General features: G+C 38.8%; 1 protein-coding gene across 1 annotated transcript in view; it reads right to left on the reverse strand.

Annotated features, from left to right (window-relative positions):
• Positions 1–6,817: 6,817 nt before the first annotated feature.
• Positions 6,818–18,265, reverse strand: part of LOC124543378 (titin-like) — a 55,530-nt gene continuing 44,082 nt past the window's right edge. The window contains exons 15-29 of the mRNA XM_047121582.1: positions 15,760–17,802; positions 15,617–15,661; positions 15,418–15,528; positions 15,041–15,193; positions 13,875–14,846; positions 12,354–13,730; positions 11,614–11,901; positions 11,336–11,477; positions 10,105–10,817; positions 9,321–9,623; positions 8,519–8,815; positions 8,226–8,330; positions 7,947–8,141; positions 7,509–7,811; positions 6,818–7,420 (exon numbers count right to left, since the gene is read on the reverse strand). Of these exons, the coding sequence (XP_046977538.1) occupies positions 7,224–7,420; positions 7,509–7,811; positions 7,947–8,141; positions 8,226–8,330; positions 8,519–8,815; positions 9,321–9,623; positions 10,105–10,817; positions 11,336–11,477; positions 11,614–11,901; positions 12,354–13,730; positions 13,875–14,846; positions 15,041–15,193; positions 15,418–15,528; positions 15,617–15,661; positions 15,760–17,802 (7,244 nt within the window). The 3' untranslated portion in view covers positions 6,818–7,223. The remainder of the gene's footprint in view (positions 7,421–7,508; positions 7,812–7,946; positions 8,142–8,225; positions 8,331–8,518; positions 8,816–9,320; positions 9,624–10,104; positions 10,818–11,335; positions 11,478–11,613; positions 11,902–12,353; positions 13,731–13,874; positions 14,847–15,040; positions 15,194–15,417; positions 15,529–15,616; positions 15,662–15,759; positions 17,803–18,265) is intronic.

Here is an 18,265-nt window from a genome sequence, read left to right on the forward strand (position 1 = left end):
GCATAAACTTTTTTTGGTCATTCGTGATAGTTTAAGCAAATAATTTCATATAACCAAGAATATTTCATTATGACATTACTTACTAGAGTCAGGGTATGGTACTAGGTATATGGCAGCGAGAATAACAGGGGTCCCCGATAGAATTAAAATTACAGGAGAAGTAATTACTTCAGGTCGAGATGCGGTCCAGCCAACGGGCTGAAAATTGATTTGCTGACGCCCCACTCCAATGCTTCAATCGGCGCGGACTGTCGTACCATATGCTCGTCAGTCGTCTCTAAAACTTCACTAAATAACAATTTGAATTAATGTAATAATTTGTAAATTTCAACACATACTAATTGTTGCCACGAAATAAGCAACGAGCTAATAATGTAATGAACTTGAAATGACTTTTTAGTGGAATACACTCCTTGGAAATTAAATGAGTACCTCCAGGATGTTCCGAAATTTTATGAAATACCGGGCGAGTGCAAATCGGCTCCCGCCGTTACCGCTCGGGCTATCCACTGATGAACGTGGACTAGCAATGCTTATTATCACTTTTTAATGCGATTTTTTACACTATTTTATTATGATATATCGATTTAATATTGAAATACCTCCACGAGTTCTTAGAAAAGAAGGTTTGATAGGCAAATAGACCGACGCTCTGTTATCACGAGAAAAACTGGAGTCATTTTAAAAAATAATATTTTATTAATTAACAAAATAATTATTAGATAGAAACTCGGCAAGTGTTTCTAGCTTCGCGATCCAAATCGAACTGTCCTTTGTTAATATAATTGACTATAAATCAAAAGCTGCTTAATCAGCGCTAATCATTATTAATCCTATATCGTTGAAGGGATGTAACAGCAACGCGACAGGTGAAAACTTATATTTTGTATTATTAGTTTTCATGTTGTTACTCTGATTCTTGGAGTTGGAATTTCATCAATTTCTGGACTTCAACATCGACAGATGTACTGGGGTTTGTATCAATAGTTTTTTAATTTACATTTTAAACAATTCCCGATTTTTTTATATTGTTTAATACAAATTAAAATTAATACAATGGAGATAGTTCACTAATTTTGTACTCTATATTGTCTGTCAAAAATAAAAAATAACAGTGAAATAATTAATCGCGTAATTAACCGCGTCGTGCGTAACAACTTGTTTTACTTATAAGTAAAACAAGTTGTTACGCACGACGCGGGCTGCCGGTGACGGTGTGACGTCATTGTACAACGCGCTCAGTCTGGCTCACCCGGTCCGCCCGCGATTGCACGCCCGCGCCGGCGAAATTATACCTAAACATTTTTAAAAATTTCCAATCCAAATACTAGGAAATCATGTGTTGTGCCTAAATATAAAAATACAACTACCTATTCGCCGGAAAAGTTGTTTTTTATAGTTCCAAAAGATGTTAAAAAAAATTGATAAAAGCTATGAAGCGATTAGATCGATTACAATAGCATATTCATGGTATATGTCGTCGTAGAGCTCGATATCATCGAGCATGTATTTCTCATCTATATCATGCACTACCTGAGGAGGGGAATAAGAAAAGACGACCTACGGTCGAAGAAGTGGGCGAGCCGATGGGGGCAATTTATTCCTTTCTGAAAGAAAACTCCAACTAATGTCAATTTTCTTTAGCAAGTTAGGTAACCAAAAAAAATGAGATTTCGTTCCTGACATCAGAACAGTTAAAAAACATTTGCAAGAGAAGTATGGAGACGACATTCTCATAATAGTATATAATTTCTCATAACTAGGGCGTAATTGCATGGTGTGCTTTCGAAATACCGGTTTCAAAATACGCTTTGCGAAATGGTACGAAGAAAAAAAGGATAATCAGGAAGAAAGATTAAGAGTTATTCGCGAAGATGCTGCGATAATCCGTGGAAAAGACGAAGAACGTCTGGCAAAAATGACTTGATTTATTTATTATTTTTTGTAATTATTACGAATTTCTAGAAATAGGTCGGAACACACTCTATAAGTTTCATTACAGTAATTTCAATACCTTTTAAATTTAATTTCGATACCTTTCACGATAAAAAAGGAAACTTTGTCGTTCCGTAAATTCAAATCGTTAAAAGAAATGCATTTTTAAAATAGGCATATTATTCGATACAAGATTTTGTAGATGATAAAAAAGGTTGGAATTAATATCTGTTGACTTCCAAGCAGGATATATTAATTTAAATAATTATATTTAACTACTTGACTTTGTATTTTTTAAATGTTGAAAAAGAGAAACTACTGAGTTTCTTGCCGGTTCTTCTCAGGAGAATGTACTTTCCGAACTGGTGGTAGCTTCACTTAATTGTTAAATGTCGATTCAAAAGTGCTTGTAAAAGCCCACTTGAATAAAGTCTATTTTGATTTTGATTTTAATAGCAAAAAACTATTTTTTCTAACAAAATTCGTGTTTTTTTATTGAAATCTCGATAACGATGATCGATACATTAATAATGTATAGGACCTTAATTGTAGATCGTACAAAAAGCAAAAAAAAAGTATTCCATAAAAAAATTTGTATCTCGATAGGGAACCGAGTTATGATAAAAAGCGATACTAAGCGGTACGCTTCCTGCGCGGCGTGTTGTGGAGTGACGTCACAGCACTCGCGCGGCTGTTAGCGGGACTCGATATTTTTCGAAACTTTGAATGCCTATAAAATCAAAACTACTAGCTATTTTTGACTAAAACAAAAACTAGTGTATTTGTATACATACAGCCTTTACTGAGAAAAAAATTCGGGTGATTTGGCATACCTAGTAACATTCTCCATTGACTATAAACTAAAAGTTGCTTAATCAGCGCTTAATCATTAGTAATCCTATCATTGAATGGATGTAGCAGCTCGATACTTCGCACTTCGCACACCATACCATGTTTAAGAAACAACCATTTGGTGTTAAACTTAAAATATATTTTTTTCTCTTATATAACTTAATGAAACACATCACATAATAGCTCGATAATAGTTGGCGTTGAAAAACCTTGGAAGTGTGAAATGCTCGGACGCAGGGGTTTTATATTCAAAGCTGGACAGCTGCGACAGTGCGACAGCGCTCATCAGGTGCCGATGCGGACCGCTCGGAGCGAGCGAGCCCCGGTCGTGGCCCTGCAACGGTCAGCATTCACCGAGTCTACTGGCTCCCGTCTTGTTCAATTGGAAGACCTCTCCACGAAGTGCAGGGGTACCTAGAGAACTAGCTGAACACTATAAAATACCTTACCTACATTAAAATATAGTGTATCTTTTTCCCGTACTTTATTCCCGAATATATTTTACCGTCTTGCTTTTGATCGAAAATAGTAAGATTTATGTTTGTTTTATGAACTTATTAATCTTAGTCTAATCTATATCTGTACTCCACTTGTAGTCCGGTTAAACTAGACATTCGGTGATACAATGGTTTTCTGTGGATAAAAATTACTCGATGTCAAAGTTAAAAAGGGATAGTAATTTGACTTTTTTGGTGTGGATATATTGTTCTGTAGGAGCGTAATGTTATAGTACCTGTCTAATTTATTTTGAAGAAATACGTGAATATATTGAAGAAGCAAAATGAGAATGAGATGATCGCATTGTGAGGCAAAAAGAGAAGCAGCGGCGGTACACGATGAGACGAAGCTGTGTCCCCTTGTCTTATGTGTGCAAGTGACGAAGATATTCGTTGAATGTTATTAGCTCAAATATCTATTTCATTTGGATTGGCCAGCGAGATGGCTCAGAAGAGGATCACAGTTAGAAGAATTTTCTGAACTTATAAATCTTAAATATAATTAAATTAATAAATAAATTAATAAATATTAAATTAAATTATAAATATTTAATAAATAACATTATTTTTGTTATAGTATAGTTTTTAGTATAGTAAATTCTACACTTCCTTTTAAGTTTTATTTTTGTGTTTGTATTTAGAATTTCAAAAAAAATTGCTGGTCTCTCAGCGTCGGTCGCATTGAGCGAGTGACTGATCACTGAGATGGCGTCAGCGATTATCAATTTATTTTATGTTATTAATATTATTATTTTCACTTTTCATTAATTGTTAATTATCTTATATGTTCAGTAAATATATTCCAAATAAAAAAGTAAGACATACATTTGTTAAGAAATAATCACAGCATACGTCATGATTCACGGCCGTTCCTCGAAGCCAACACCTGTGGCCACCGTCGCAGCTAAGTATCGCGAGACCTCCCGAACACCGAGCGCTACCAAGAATCCTCCTTTCAGGGACCTCTTCGTGAGGATAATGATAAGGATAGAATCCTGCATTATTCATTGTATGTTCTACAATGTGTGCTGTGTGCTGTGCTCCGGTATAGAGAGTTTATCGAATTCTCGTATTACTACATTATTTAGCCTACATATATTACAAAATGTCTTACTTATAACATAGCCATTTAACTGTTTCTGTTTCTAAATTTTATTTAAAATTTGTACTAAGTAAGTAAGTAAGGCTTTTTTCATTGGATATTATTTTTAGTCAATTTTGTGGAAATTTTAAAGAGCGTCCTTTAGTTCGTTCTTGTTCGAATTTCAACCAACGTCCTTTCTGGTCATTTCATTTCGTTTGCTTTGAAATAAATTGCTACTTTTTATACATTTTTGGAAAGCCTTGTAAAACTGGCATATTTTCAAAATAAACTGCAGGCCAAGTGTATAATTGTTACACTGTTTGTCGCTAGATGGCGCTGTGCGTCAATTAGATCGCACTATGGTTTGGTTGGTATGGCTAGTAGATATTAACTTTGATTTATTTTATAATTATTGATTTATACTTTTCTCCGATAGGTGCCGCTGAGTGTATACTGAATCACGCTGTTGTTTGGTATTGTAAATAATTAATACGAATGTTAATTTTATTTGTTTTTATTAGTTTTTCACTTTTCGCCGATAGATGGCGCTTTAGCGCATCGTTTGGCTTTGCTACTTATATAAGTAGAGATTTATGTTTTTTTGAACTTTTTAGGACTCCGTTTGTAATAGTACTCGATTGGTAACCGTACTCGAATTGTATTCGTAGTCGGTCCTGTACTTGAGTTGTGTGAAATATACAGACGGGTGCCACGATCCATATCACTGGTTGTTTTATTTCGACGCCAGAGACTAGTGTATCGTACACCAAGTTCGAGTGATTTTTTTTTTGTTTTTAAGTCAGCTTAGAGGAAAAATAATCAAAAAAATATTGTAATAATTTCGTTTTTAGTTTCGCAGTCTTAAATTTGGACAGATAATTATTATTTAAACATCGACAAATATGGAGTGTTTAATCGTTTTTATAAAACAGAAAAAGAAAATGATTTTACATATTTTAAATAAATTTTTGAAGTTGCATTAAAGTAAGTAAACTATTAAAGTCGGGGACTTAAAATTTGGTATTAGGATCACTTTATTGAGTAGACACCCACTAAGAGAGCAATTTTGGACATTCTAGTCGTAAGGGGGTGAAATAAGGTGAAACGTTTGTATGGAAGTTCGTCATATTTTTAACTAGGAGACATGAAATTATATTTTTGGAATACTGATTAGAAATAAGTCGATACCTATTTCAGCGTTTTTGGATATTCTATCCGAAAGGGGTGTAATAAGGGTTGAAGGTTACTATAGAAGTCAGTAATTTTTATTGCATAGAAATATGAAACTTTACTTTTGGGCTGCTGATTAAAAATGAGTATGGAATTATTCGAGCGTTTCTGGATATTCCACTCCCAAGAGGGTGTAATAGGGGTGGAAAGTGAGTATGGAAGTCAGTAATTTTTCCGGTAGAAATATGAAACATTATTTTTGGGATACTGATTAAAATGAGGAGATATGTATTTATATGTTTCTAGATTTCTAAATATTCTACCCTTAAAAGGGTGAAATAACGGTTGAAAGTTATATAGTAGTCTGTAATTTTTATGTCTAGAAAGATAAAACTTTACAGAAGTAAAGTTTTATCTTTCTAGACATAAAAATATTATGGATACTGATGAGTATATACGTATTTAAGTTTTCTGGCTATTCAAGCCCTAAGGGGATGAAAAACAGTTTGCCATTTCGTATATACAAGTTAATTTGGAAGTCCGCCATCTTTGAAGTTAGAAACATGAAACTGTAATTTTGGGATACTTGTTAGAAATGATTAGATATAGTATTTAAGCATTTTTGGATAATCTACCCCTAAGGGTTGAAATAGAGGTTGAAATTTCGTATGTAGGTTAGTCTTGGGGTCATTTTTTAAGTTGGAAGAATGTCGTACCAATAATGTTAGCGAGGGATTTCATACCTCAAATTATACAACGATACCATATAGTTAGATAGTTCCGGCAAGCCATCGTGTTGTAGAGGCTACACTTATCTCTGAATAAAAGATGGATGGATGAGAACCAGTGTAAATCCAACGAATATCTTTAATACCTTCAGAATATCTTCAAAAGATCAAAAGAGTACAGATTACGCCTTAAGTCAATTAATAAAGCACACGATCGAATCTTTAAAATAGCCGGTGTAAAGAAGAGTAAAGTGGTTTTCGACTGGAAATTCTTAACAGCCGGGTCGAGAATGAGCTTTACGAGTGCTCTGGTGGGTATAACCCAAGAGAGTTGAACGAAAATGTTCTTTGGAAAGGGGTCTTAAATTGACGCAATACTTTAAATTAATCTGTTGAGTTATTTTATAATTTCCACGCGAGCAAAGCCGCGGGCTAAAGCTAGTCATTATTAAGTTTTCAAAGTTATATATAATGGGACGTCGAAGAAAAGGCGACGAGTTCTCTAGTGTTTTAGCACAAAAATGGCATCACTTAGAAATAAAACAAGCCACTTATATTAATTGTTATTTTATTATAAATATCTGAAGTACAAATAGAGCCGACGAGTGGCGCGGGTCCCATGTGTGCACCTATATTGACGTCTCCCGACTGACCCGCCGCCACGCGATCGGACTTACATGAATTAACTTAAGTAATAAATACGGGCTATACATAAAACAATTGTGAACAATAAATAGTCTATCCGCGTACTACGAGACATGTAATATCACAGGCGAGCAGTGCCGGGTCGACAGAGCAGTAAGCGTCACGTCGTCACGTCGTCACGTCGTCACGTCGTCACGTCGTCACGTCGTCACGTCGTGCGGCGGTGGTGGTCGGTGAGCGACGAGGAGACGCTTACTGTGCTGTCTATTAATGAGCTAGGCTCTGCGGTAAGCAAATCTTGAAAGCTGCTTATTATTTGAAGAGTTGTTTCGCGTAATGCCATATCCTAAAGAAGTATTCGTCTCGGCGGAGGAGGGAGCCCCGCGCGTAGGAGCGTATGTCGGCGTCCATGTTGTGGTCTCGGAGCCAGGAGGTCGTCGTCTGCGTGCTGAAGGACGTCGGCTCCGTCGCCTCCGTCTGCTCGCCGGGCTCCTCGTCGATTTGCGAATCTGAAACGCGTCATGAACGTTACACAGAGTCGCGCGGCGGCGACTGCGGCCGGAGCGGCCGGAGCGGCCAACACAAGGCAATGCTCACCTTCGCAGGGGATCACTTTGAACGGCTCGGCCGATTCGAGCGGCTCGCTGAGGCCGATCTCGTTCCTCGCGTATATCCGAATCATGTAAGTGTGGTTCTCGCTGAGGTCCTTTATGTTGAACTTAAGACTGTGGACGTCCACTTTGCCGACTTCCATCCACATAGTTTTAGTGACGTCGCGGATAGCGATGTGGTAGCCCAGCAGCGGGGCGCCGCCGTCCCACTCGGGAGTTCCCCATGACGTCATTACGATGTTGCCCATCATCCGGATTTCCAGAGGGCCGGTGGGCGGCGACGGAACAGCTAAAATTGACAAAAATAACATTTGATTAATTAAATTTTCTACGAGTTCCAACGACAAATAACATTCCCGTAGCCAGGCTTCAGGCGCACCGCCCTGGCGACATTAAGTTACGAAGACACAAGAAAGGTACTCACTCGCATACTTCTCCAGGCGGACGGTCTCCGATTCGGTAGGCAGGCTGACACCCACGACATTCTCGGCCGATACGCGAAATAGTAGTTCGTCTTTCTCCTTAATGTTTTCTATGCAGCGCTCGAAGACAGTCCCCATCACCGTCACCACTTTAGACCAAGATTTACCCTTTACGGTCTTGTATTCGATGATGTAATCTGCAAACGAAGTAGGAATATAGCGAATGTCGGAACGCGTCGCGGAATTCTCCGGCATTCGGAGGGGGCATGCGTGTATCTTACTGGTGACGACGCTGCCGCCGTCGCTCTCCGGCGCCGCCCACTGCAGCGTGACGGAGCGCGAGGTCGTCTCCCGTATGGCGACGCGCTGCGGGCGCGACGGGGGCGCTGGAAAACGCAGGCCTCGTTTAGTACAACACTTGCAGCATTCCCATAGCATCCAGTACAATAAGGGCGGACTGGAACCCCTCGGTCGTGATAACAAAACTAACACCTCCGAAACTCGTAAAAAGCCCATTGGTACTTGGTGGTGAAATGCTTATTATAATATAAGACGACATTTGCGCGCAACTTACACAGAGTCTTGCCGATAGTGATCTTCTCATCCGACTCGTACGGCAAGCTCGTGCCGATTTCGTTCCTGGCGCGTATCCTGAACGAGTACGTGGCGTTCGCAGACAACTTGCTGATTTTTGCGGAAGTCACCGACGACGTGGCTACGTGCTTCCACTTTTTGCCTTCTTGCTTGACTTCAACGGAATAGTCTAAAATAGCCGATCCGCCGTTCTTCTCGGACGGGTACCACGTGATGGTGACAGAATCATTGTCAATACCATAAAACCCGAGCGGACCGACGGGCGGCGATGGCACGTCTGGGGATGAAATAGTTTTTATTGCAATTTTCCTTACATAAGTTACGATTCAAATACCAAACCGAAGTCTGTGTGAATATAAAATCAATTCCGCTAAGAATCAAACTCAAATAACTTTATTCAATGTAGAAGCATTACTTTTTCTTATTAATGGTCAAATTGAACACTACAACCGGTTCGGAAAAAGGAACACCCTGACCTGAGAAGAACCGCAGAAAAAAATCAGAGGGTCTTTTTTTGTCAAATAAATTAGATAAATCTTGTATACGAATAGAAACAGCCAGGAGGCGTTCGTTTCATTCCCATAGTGTGAAATCCGTCATAAATTCACTAATTATATAGTATTCTTTCGCACAGAAGTGTTTCTTAATATTTTTTAAAATTTGGCTACAGAAGCATTTTGAACGCTTTCTGGGATCCTGTTGTAGAAGCGTATACATTGTCCCACAAAAGAGTTACTCTACGCAGTCGAGTAACAGGAGTAACAACCTAACGCAGTACATACCTAGAGCGTTTTTGATAACAATGGGCTCGCTCTCCAAGGCGTCGGACACCCCGATCGGGTTCTGCGCCATCACGCGGAACATGTATTCGCAGTTCTCGTTGAGCCGCTGAATACAGTAGCTTTCGATGTTCCTGTCGACGTCGGCCACCTTGACCCACTGGTCCAACTCCGGCTCGAGCTTCTCGATAGCGTACTTGATCAGCTCCAGGCCGCCGTCGTCGAGGGGCGGCTTCCATTCTATTGTAACGGACTCCCGGCTTATTTCTCTCATTATCACGGGACCCTCCGGTCTGCTCGGTTTGTCTGAAAATGAAGCATTGGACAGCGATCAAAACATTGAACTTAAAGTCAGATTATGACTTCAAGCGAAACGCGGACGTGATCCTAAAGGGCCGGCATTTGTTATTTTGCTGTATACTTTTAGTAAACTGTATACTTTCGGGAAGTCGAATCCAAGATGCGGATTACGTTAGTTACATCTTCATACATATATACAGGCCTTGCAAACGACCACGAGGCCAAGTAGGCGTAATAACTTGTTCTTCGTGCTACTCAATACACAGCCGATGGAAAACAATGTAATACGAATTACCGCGTCGTGAGCTATCTGTCTTTGTTTTTACACTTTCCAGTAATTGAAAAAAGTCCTAAACTTGCTGATGTAACGTAGAATTTATGTCAATGAAATGGTCAGAGGTTAGGAGGTGAGTGAGGTGGCATGGCGAGATTTAGACTGACGTGAAATGTAACAAGAAAGGAAAAATCATCGGATCTCCTTGCTTACCGTAAACTTTAAGGGTGATTTCTGCTGATGCAGATCCCGCGTTGTTCACTGCTTCCAACAAGTATTTCCCAGCATGAGACCTTTGTAGAGTCGATATTCTTATCAGGCTGGAAGTGTCCCGCGTTACGATCTCTACGTCCTCTGTAGTTTCCAGCCTGCAGCCGTTCCTGTACCACACGACCTCCGGCACCGGTATGCCCTCGACGACTGCCGTCACAGACCAGCATTCGCCGACCGCGTGTTTCTGATCGATTTCTTCGTCGGCCACGACAACAGTCGGCTTCTTTCGAATTTCCAGCGAGCAAGACGTGTCTACTTCGCCATAATCGTTCGACGCAACGCACTTGTAGGAGCCCTCAGTTGTCTTCGCTGCCGTAACTACTAATGTCGCGACTCTGTTGGCGTACGTCGCTTTGGCCGTTTTCAACTGTTTACCGTTTTTGTACCACGTGACCTTCGGTTCTGGAACACCCCCGAATATGCAAGTAAGTTCGACATCGTCCCCAGGCCCACCTACGACGTCCGTTAAAGGCTTCTTCAAAGTCGGAGGCTGATTCTCCTTCACTTTCTCGACTCGGATGTACTCAGTCGCTTCGGACGCTTCGCTTACGCCAACTTCGTTTACAGCGAAAACTCTAAATTTATATGTTGACATCGTTTTAAGATTCTTGACGCAATATTGAGTCTTTTGAATATTTTCTATAGACAACCACCTGAAACAAAATTCACTTTTCTATAATAATAACGCATTTAACACGTGAAATATACAATAAACTCCCCCTGGGGCTTTGGGCCAACCAGTGCTGGTGCTATCGCTGTCTCATTGCACGATGTACCGCCACACAGCAACACTTTGCAATACTTTAGGAATGCAGTTCAGGTTTAAAGCGGGAGCTCCAATCGTTGGAGAGTCAACATCTTAGTTCCCAGGGTTATTGACGATTTTTTGCACTTACGTTAGGTAAAAAAAACTGCGTACCCGATACACATAAGATGCAGCGCGTTTCGGAAAATATTTACAATAGAGTATAGTATTATTAATATAGAAGTAGCTGCAGGTAAGTAGGTAGCGTCATCGTGACAAGCGCGAATATCAATATCTTGTTAATAAATGAGCATGGTTTGTTAAGCCTCTTCTGGTGCGCCTTATTTTGATTTAACATCCTAACGAATCGAGTTTCGTGAGTGCCGTGCTCAGTAAAGAGCTCTTACGAAGTTCAATCTGACTCACTCTGTCGTATTCTGCTCCTGGTATTCGACGATGTAGGACTCGATCTCGGAGAAGCCCTTGTCGCTGGGCTCCGACCAAAAGATGCTGACCGAGCTGTCGTCCACGTCCAACACACGCGGTTTTCCCGGCGGTGAAGATATGTCTAGGTTACAAACAAGTTCATCATTAATACAAAACTTTAAGATCACAAAGTAACATATTTGAAATATATTGTAGGACCTCCTAGTACATTTTCATGCATTTTATGACTTAAAAAATCAAATGATCTTTCCACATACCCAAAACAATGACTTCGATATCAACTTCTACTACGCCGCAATTGTTTTCGAGCCTTAGTTTGTACGAACCGGCATCGGTGCGTTCTATTTTCTTGATAGTGAGGCTTGCCGTCATAGAGTCTATGAACGGTTTCGTGTGCTTAGACTTTTTAATAATTTTCGAATTGACTACCCACTCGTCGTTAGGCTGAGGGTTAGCTTCGTACTGAACATAGAGTGTGACATCACCGCCTCTTTTCACCCTGTATGTCTTCTCGAAGTCCAAAATTTTGGGTGTATATTCAATCACTAAAATTATGAAATCGATTAATATAACATAACATAGTTTGTAGCTAACTCAACTAAAAAATATATTATAGAAATGTAACTACTTTTTTTTTTATTCGAAATGGCCCAGTGGTTAGAACGCGTGCATCATAACCGATGATTGCGGGTTCAAACCCAGGCAAGCACCGCTATTTCATGTGCTTAATTTGTCTTTGTAATTCATCTCGTGCTCAGAGGTGAAGGAAAACATCGTGAGGAAACCTGCATGTGACAAATTTCATAGAAATTCTGCCACATGTGCATTCCACCAACCCGCATTGAAACAGCGTGGTGGAATATGTTCCAAAATCTTCTCCTCAAAGGGAGAGGAGGCCTTTAGCTGTTGTTGTTGTTTGTTGTAACTATTTTAGAACACAACAATGTTGTTTTAATGACTTATTACAAAGCATAGAATCGCCCTCGCGAGCGCCTACCTTCGACTTGCAGCCGCGTGGTGCACCTGGTGTCCATCAGTTGGCATGAATATTCGCATTGGTCATCTTCCGTGCACCGTCTTATTATGAGAGTTCGTTTCCTACCATCCGTTATTAGCGTAAACTTCTCTGAGTCCTCGAGCGTGGTCTTCCTTCGGAACCAAGTTACCGCGAGACTATCTTCGGGTACTTCGACCGTCAGATACGCGTCCGTGTTCGCGGGTACGACGACTACTTCGGGAAGTCTCATCGTGAAGTCAACTGATGGTTCTTCAACTAAAAGTTTAGCCGTGCACTTGTCATTCCCAACTTCGCATGTATATTCGCCTTCATCACTTTTTTCACTATCGTATATTTTCAATTTTTGTTTTTTACCGTCGATAGTGAGCTGAATATGATTCGAGAATTGTAACTCAGCGCCGTCTTTAAACCACCTGACAAGCGCGTCGCCTTTGGTGAGCTCGATGTCGAACGTGGCCTTGTTGCCCCTGTTGACTCTCTGGTCCCGCAGCCGCTTGATTATCTCCGGCGGCAGCTCCACGACGGTCACTTCGGCAGTGCACGCGTCGTCGCGCAGCTTGCAAGTGTATTCGCCTTCGTCGTGGACAGACGTATTCCTTATAAACAGTTTCCGGATATTACCACGCTTCTCGAGATCGTATTTGTGTTTTTTAGCTTTAATCGTTTCACCATCTTTTTCCCAAACGACATCGGCTGTTTCCGAGTTGATCTCGACCTCAAGTATAGCGATGTCCCTCTCTTTAACTTCGAAGTCTTGCAATTTGCGAATGAACTCCGGCAACGTTTCATGGACGACCAGGCTTGTGCTCGTCTCCTGTCCCTTAACCACGCACCTGATTACTCCTTTGTCAGACAATTTCGATTTCTTGATTCTCAATTTGTGGATACGACTTTCTTGTATAATCTCCCGGTGATCCATTCCGCTCAGTTCCTTGTCATTGTGATACCATTTTGTGGAGACCGTGTGAGACGTTTCGCATTCTAGTGTAACTGTTTTCCCCTCTTGTATCTCGTAGTGTTCCTTAAGATGACGCACAAACGTCACCTTGTCCACGTCTATGGTGACTCGGGCTCCGTGCGATGCCTTGCCTGCAGTGTTTGCTGCGACACATTTGTAGTCGCCGGAATCTATTTCTGAATCGACGTTAGTAATGACAAGTTCAATATTTTCACCATCAAAGTTTTGTGTGACGGTCTCATTAGGAGTAAGAATTTGATTGTTTCTGTACCACGTTACTAATGGTATAGGATTACCTGTGACCTTTGCTTTCAATATGATCGTACCGTTTTCTCTGACTGTTAATTCTTGGAATCTATTGATAAAGAGAGGTGGTTCCTCATTTTCTTCGGTTGATTCTGAAAGAAAAAACGATCTTTACTTATTATACATTTAATATATTATTTTAGAGAGGAAAATTATTTTAACCAAAACGATGAGTCCATTGTACATATTTTGAACAAATTAATATGAATGATTGGCAATAATAATTGTATCCTTACCTTCAATAGTTATTACAGCGCTGGTTTCGGCAGAACCTTCCGAGTTCATCGCCTTAAGCGTGTATAAACCGTCGTCTTTGCCTTTCTTTGGTTTTATGATAGATATAGAGTGCATGTCTCCATCGGTTTTCTGTGTAAGTGTTTTAATGGGTTTATTATTTTTGTACCACGAAACTTTCGGTTCCGGGGTTCCAACTACTTGAGTGGTTAAGACGACGCTTTCTCCTTCTCTAATAGTCATACTCTTGAGAGGTTCTATTACTTGTGGTTTCTCCTTTTCACCCGTTTTAATTTTTAGAACTATAGGTAAGCTGGCTTCGCCTTCCCTGTTGATAGCAAGTACTGTGTATGTGCCTTCTTGACATTTTTTAACATTAGATATTCTCAGTACACTACAATACATGTGCATATCAGATTCTGTAGCGATAGAAATATTATCATTTGCCATTATTTCTTCTCCTTTAAAGAACCAAGCGATATCCGGTTCGGGAATGGCGACTAGCCTGCACTCCAAGAATATTTGTGTGCCTTCGTCAACGTATTGTGCCTTTGGCCGTTTCGAAAATGTTGGTGGAATTCCTTCCAATATGTCCGCTAATGACGATTCCCTAGACAAACTCTTTCTAGAAAGAATTGTCATTTCAGAACCATGATCAGATAGCGGTGCCTCGACTATTAATTCGGTGGTGCTCGAAGCAAACCCTGCTGCGTTTTTAGCTACACACGTAAATGTTCCCGCGTCTTCTGGAAACACCTCCCTAATCACTAGTGTGGCTACGTTGTCGTCGTCATAATACATCTGAAAATCTTGGGAAGGTTTTATTATAGCCGTTTGTCTAAACCACGTGATTTGAGGTCTAGGAAACCCTTCGACTTGACATTCAAACTGTACTGTTGACCCGTCTGGAGTGTGTTTCGGGCGGAGCTTCTCGATGAATATGGGCGCGATGGCTTGTTCTTCAGAAGTCGGCTCTGAAAGCATGATCGTATGCATTTAATTGTTACTCTTAAGTTGCTGCACTGTCGACGTTACATTTATTACTTGTCTTATATAACACACTATGAATTAATTTCTTTACAAACATTTTATACATTCAATTGATATTGTTTAATCGTTTTTAGATTATTTTTTCAATTTAATCAATTAAATAAAAAAACATACGTACTTTCAAAAACGGGCAATTTATCAATTTTCTCATTCAATTTCTTTTGAAGATATAACGTATAATTCGATTCGTCCATTAAGTATTGTGCCGGCACCCAGCCCTTTTCTTCTGTGAGATGTTTGCGGACATACCACCAGTCTTGATTTGTAGTTTCTACAAATATAAAAATGTTGTACTGAATTTCAAGTGACTTTCTTTTAAATATACAAAATATTGTTTCAAAACTTCTAAGTATTCGAACTGGAGAGTAGCAAACGTTAAAAAGAAGTAAAACAAATAAATGACAGAAAGCCTCATTGTTATGTGTGGCATTCTTATGCTCTATTATAATTTGCAAGTTAAGCGAAAATGGGCTGTGAAATAAGAGTTTTTTGTACCTAGTATGTATAGTCGTTCACCCTCTACTAGATTTATGGCCTCGTCCGTCTCTGCGACGTAGGAATAAACGGCAAATACTGTGTCACCACATCGAACGTTTATTGGAGTTTCTGAAATGTTTAAAACATTAAATATAAAATAATATTTCATGAATTATTTGAGCGTCTGACTGCTTTAAGCTGGGTACTGAATACTTACCGGGAAATTCTTGTTCTTTTGCTATGCTCATCGATGCTTCTGCTTCTGCAAATAACAATATTGATGTATTATATCAGAGGCAGTTTCGCTATTTAAAATCGCAGTTTTTTTAATTAAATAAATACGTCGATTTAGTATTTTACCTTGAACCAGTCCTGTTTTCTTCGGTTTGCGCTTTGCTGATATCGTAAGTTCCTCATCTTCAAATACTTTGTTGCTGACTTTTTTTGGTTTTAATTCAATACTTTGTTCTTCTACTTCACTGACTTCATAAGTAGGTTTTTTAGGTTTTCTTCTTAATATCATTTCAACATTTTCTTCTGATTCCGCATCACTGATAATAACTTCTTCTGCTTGGCTATCATCTTCAATTTCTTTACGCAATTGTATCGATGTTTCATCAGTCTCTTCAGTTATAGTAACTTTTTTCTTAGGAACAAGTTTTATATTACTAGAAAGAGATAATTCTTCTTGCTTGAATTCATCTACTTGCTGTTTAATATCAAAAGCAATCTCTTGATTTTCAATCACGTAATCTTCTTTTTTGCCCAATTCAAATGTTACATTTTCGATAAATTCGGTTTTCTTATCTAACACTTTTTTCTTGGATAAAGAGATATTTTCTGATATGTCGTCCATATATTCCACTGACTTTTTCTTGACCGGGGCTTTCTTTAGTTGCATTGTGACATTAGAACTTTCCTCTTTGTCTTCATTATCAATGATTTCAACTACATCTACTTCATCATCATTTTCTTTATAATATTTTATGGAAGCTTCATTAGCTTCTTCGTTAAAGGTTGGTTGCCTCTGTGGTTTTAACTTAACTTTACTTGACATTGATATTTCTTCTTCGAGATAAGAATCTAAATGTATATTGAATTCTTGTTCGACATCTTCTTTAGTTTTAACAGTCTTCGGTCTAAATGTCACTTCTTCCGGTTCAGTTATTTCTGGAAGTGTTACCGATGATTTTCGAACTGGCTTTAGTTTCTTTTTTATAGTTACTTCATCAACCAATTCTTCTATTTTTTTAACACTCGATTTTCGAGGTTTTATTGTCACATGCTGAGGTTCCTCTTCCATAACATCCATAGGTTCCTCTTCCATAACATCCATAGGTTCCTCTTTTTCATCCTTATTATTTATTTCATCATTATCAATACTTTCTTCGACAACTTTTATGGGCTGTTCTTCAACTTTTGATCTAGGTTCCAAAATATCGTCATGGGTAAACATTGGTTTTTCTAATTCCGTTTTATGAACATCTGGCATTTTCGGTTCTTTGATTACCTTTTTCTTTATAGTCACAGCCTCTTTTATGTTTCTAGAAAGAATTCCGTTCTGTCGAATGGCACCTAAAAGTGTTATGTTGGGTATTATTATCGAAGGTGGCCATTCGGTTACATATTTTATGCGACTTTTAAGATGTACTTTTGGTATTTTTACAACTGATCCTTCTGGTTTTGTCTTGACAACACCTTTTTTTAATTTAAGGTTTTTAAACTGTGGTTCTGCAAACTGAGGTTGATCAACTTGAACTTCTTCTATTCGCATAGGTTTTAGTTTCGGTTTTTTCGTTCTTGAACTAACATTTTCTTGTAACTGTATTATATCAGGTTTTGTAGGTGAATCTTTTTCTTTAACATCAGTTTCTTTAAAATCTTCGTCAGGTAATTTTGTTTCATTATCAATGTCTTTTGGTATTTCTAAAGGTTGTTCCATATATTCACAACTAAAGTCTTCTGGTTTTTCTAATACCGGTCTTTCTAATTCTGGGAGAACCGTCATTTTAACAGGTTTCTTTTTTATTTTTGATGCTTCTTTTATATTTCTCGACAGTTCACCATTTTGCCTTACACTTCCCAAAAATGTAATAATAGGTTTTATATCCTTTGGCGGCCAATCAGTATAAAATTTTATACGGCTTTTCAATTGAATTTTGGGCAACGCTGTGACTGTTGGTTCTTGTTTTGGTTTTATTGTTGATTTTTTTAGTTTAAGTTTAGTAAATTGTGGTTGTACTACTTCTTCCGCAAACTGAGCAGCACTTATATTAACAGAGCCATGTTCCATTTTTTGCGGTTTTAAAAGTTTGGTAGTTTTCATTTTTTCAATTGGTGTTTGTGGTCTTCCTCTACTGGTTTCATCTTCTACTTGAAGTTTGTTTTCATGCTGTACTGTTTCTGTAATGAATAGTAACCTATAAGATACATCTCTGAAACTGTGCACAGTTATAGACATTGATATAAAGATTAACATAATTATTAAAAATTGAAACATTAATTTACTTCTTAAAATCATATTTGCTGATAATCCCAAGGAAATTTTAAATAATTAAACTTAATCACTATGTTGTTAAAATGTAAATATTTCGGTAAACTCAAACAGAGTTGTAACCGAATCAAAGAAAAGTACTATCAATCCTCGAACACAGTCTGAGTACTGTGGTTGGTTACGGCACTGAAAGCATATTGCCAATAATACTGCATAAACTCGTGATGCATAACACTACCGCAACAAAAACAAGGACTTGAAAACGCTGTTATATTAGACTCGCAAGTCAAATATCGTGTGACCTAGACGCTGGAAATTAGACTGAAACAAGTGCTTCAAATACGAGTTAAACGTGTATATGCTTTCCGGCAG

This window comes from Vanessa cardui, chromosome Z, assembly GCF_905220365.1.
Source record: "Vanessa cardui chromosome Z, ilVanCard2.1, whole genome shotgun sequence".
NCBI lineage: Eukaryota > Metazoa > Arthropoda > Insecta > Lepidoptera > Nymphalidae > Vanessa > Vanessa cardui.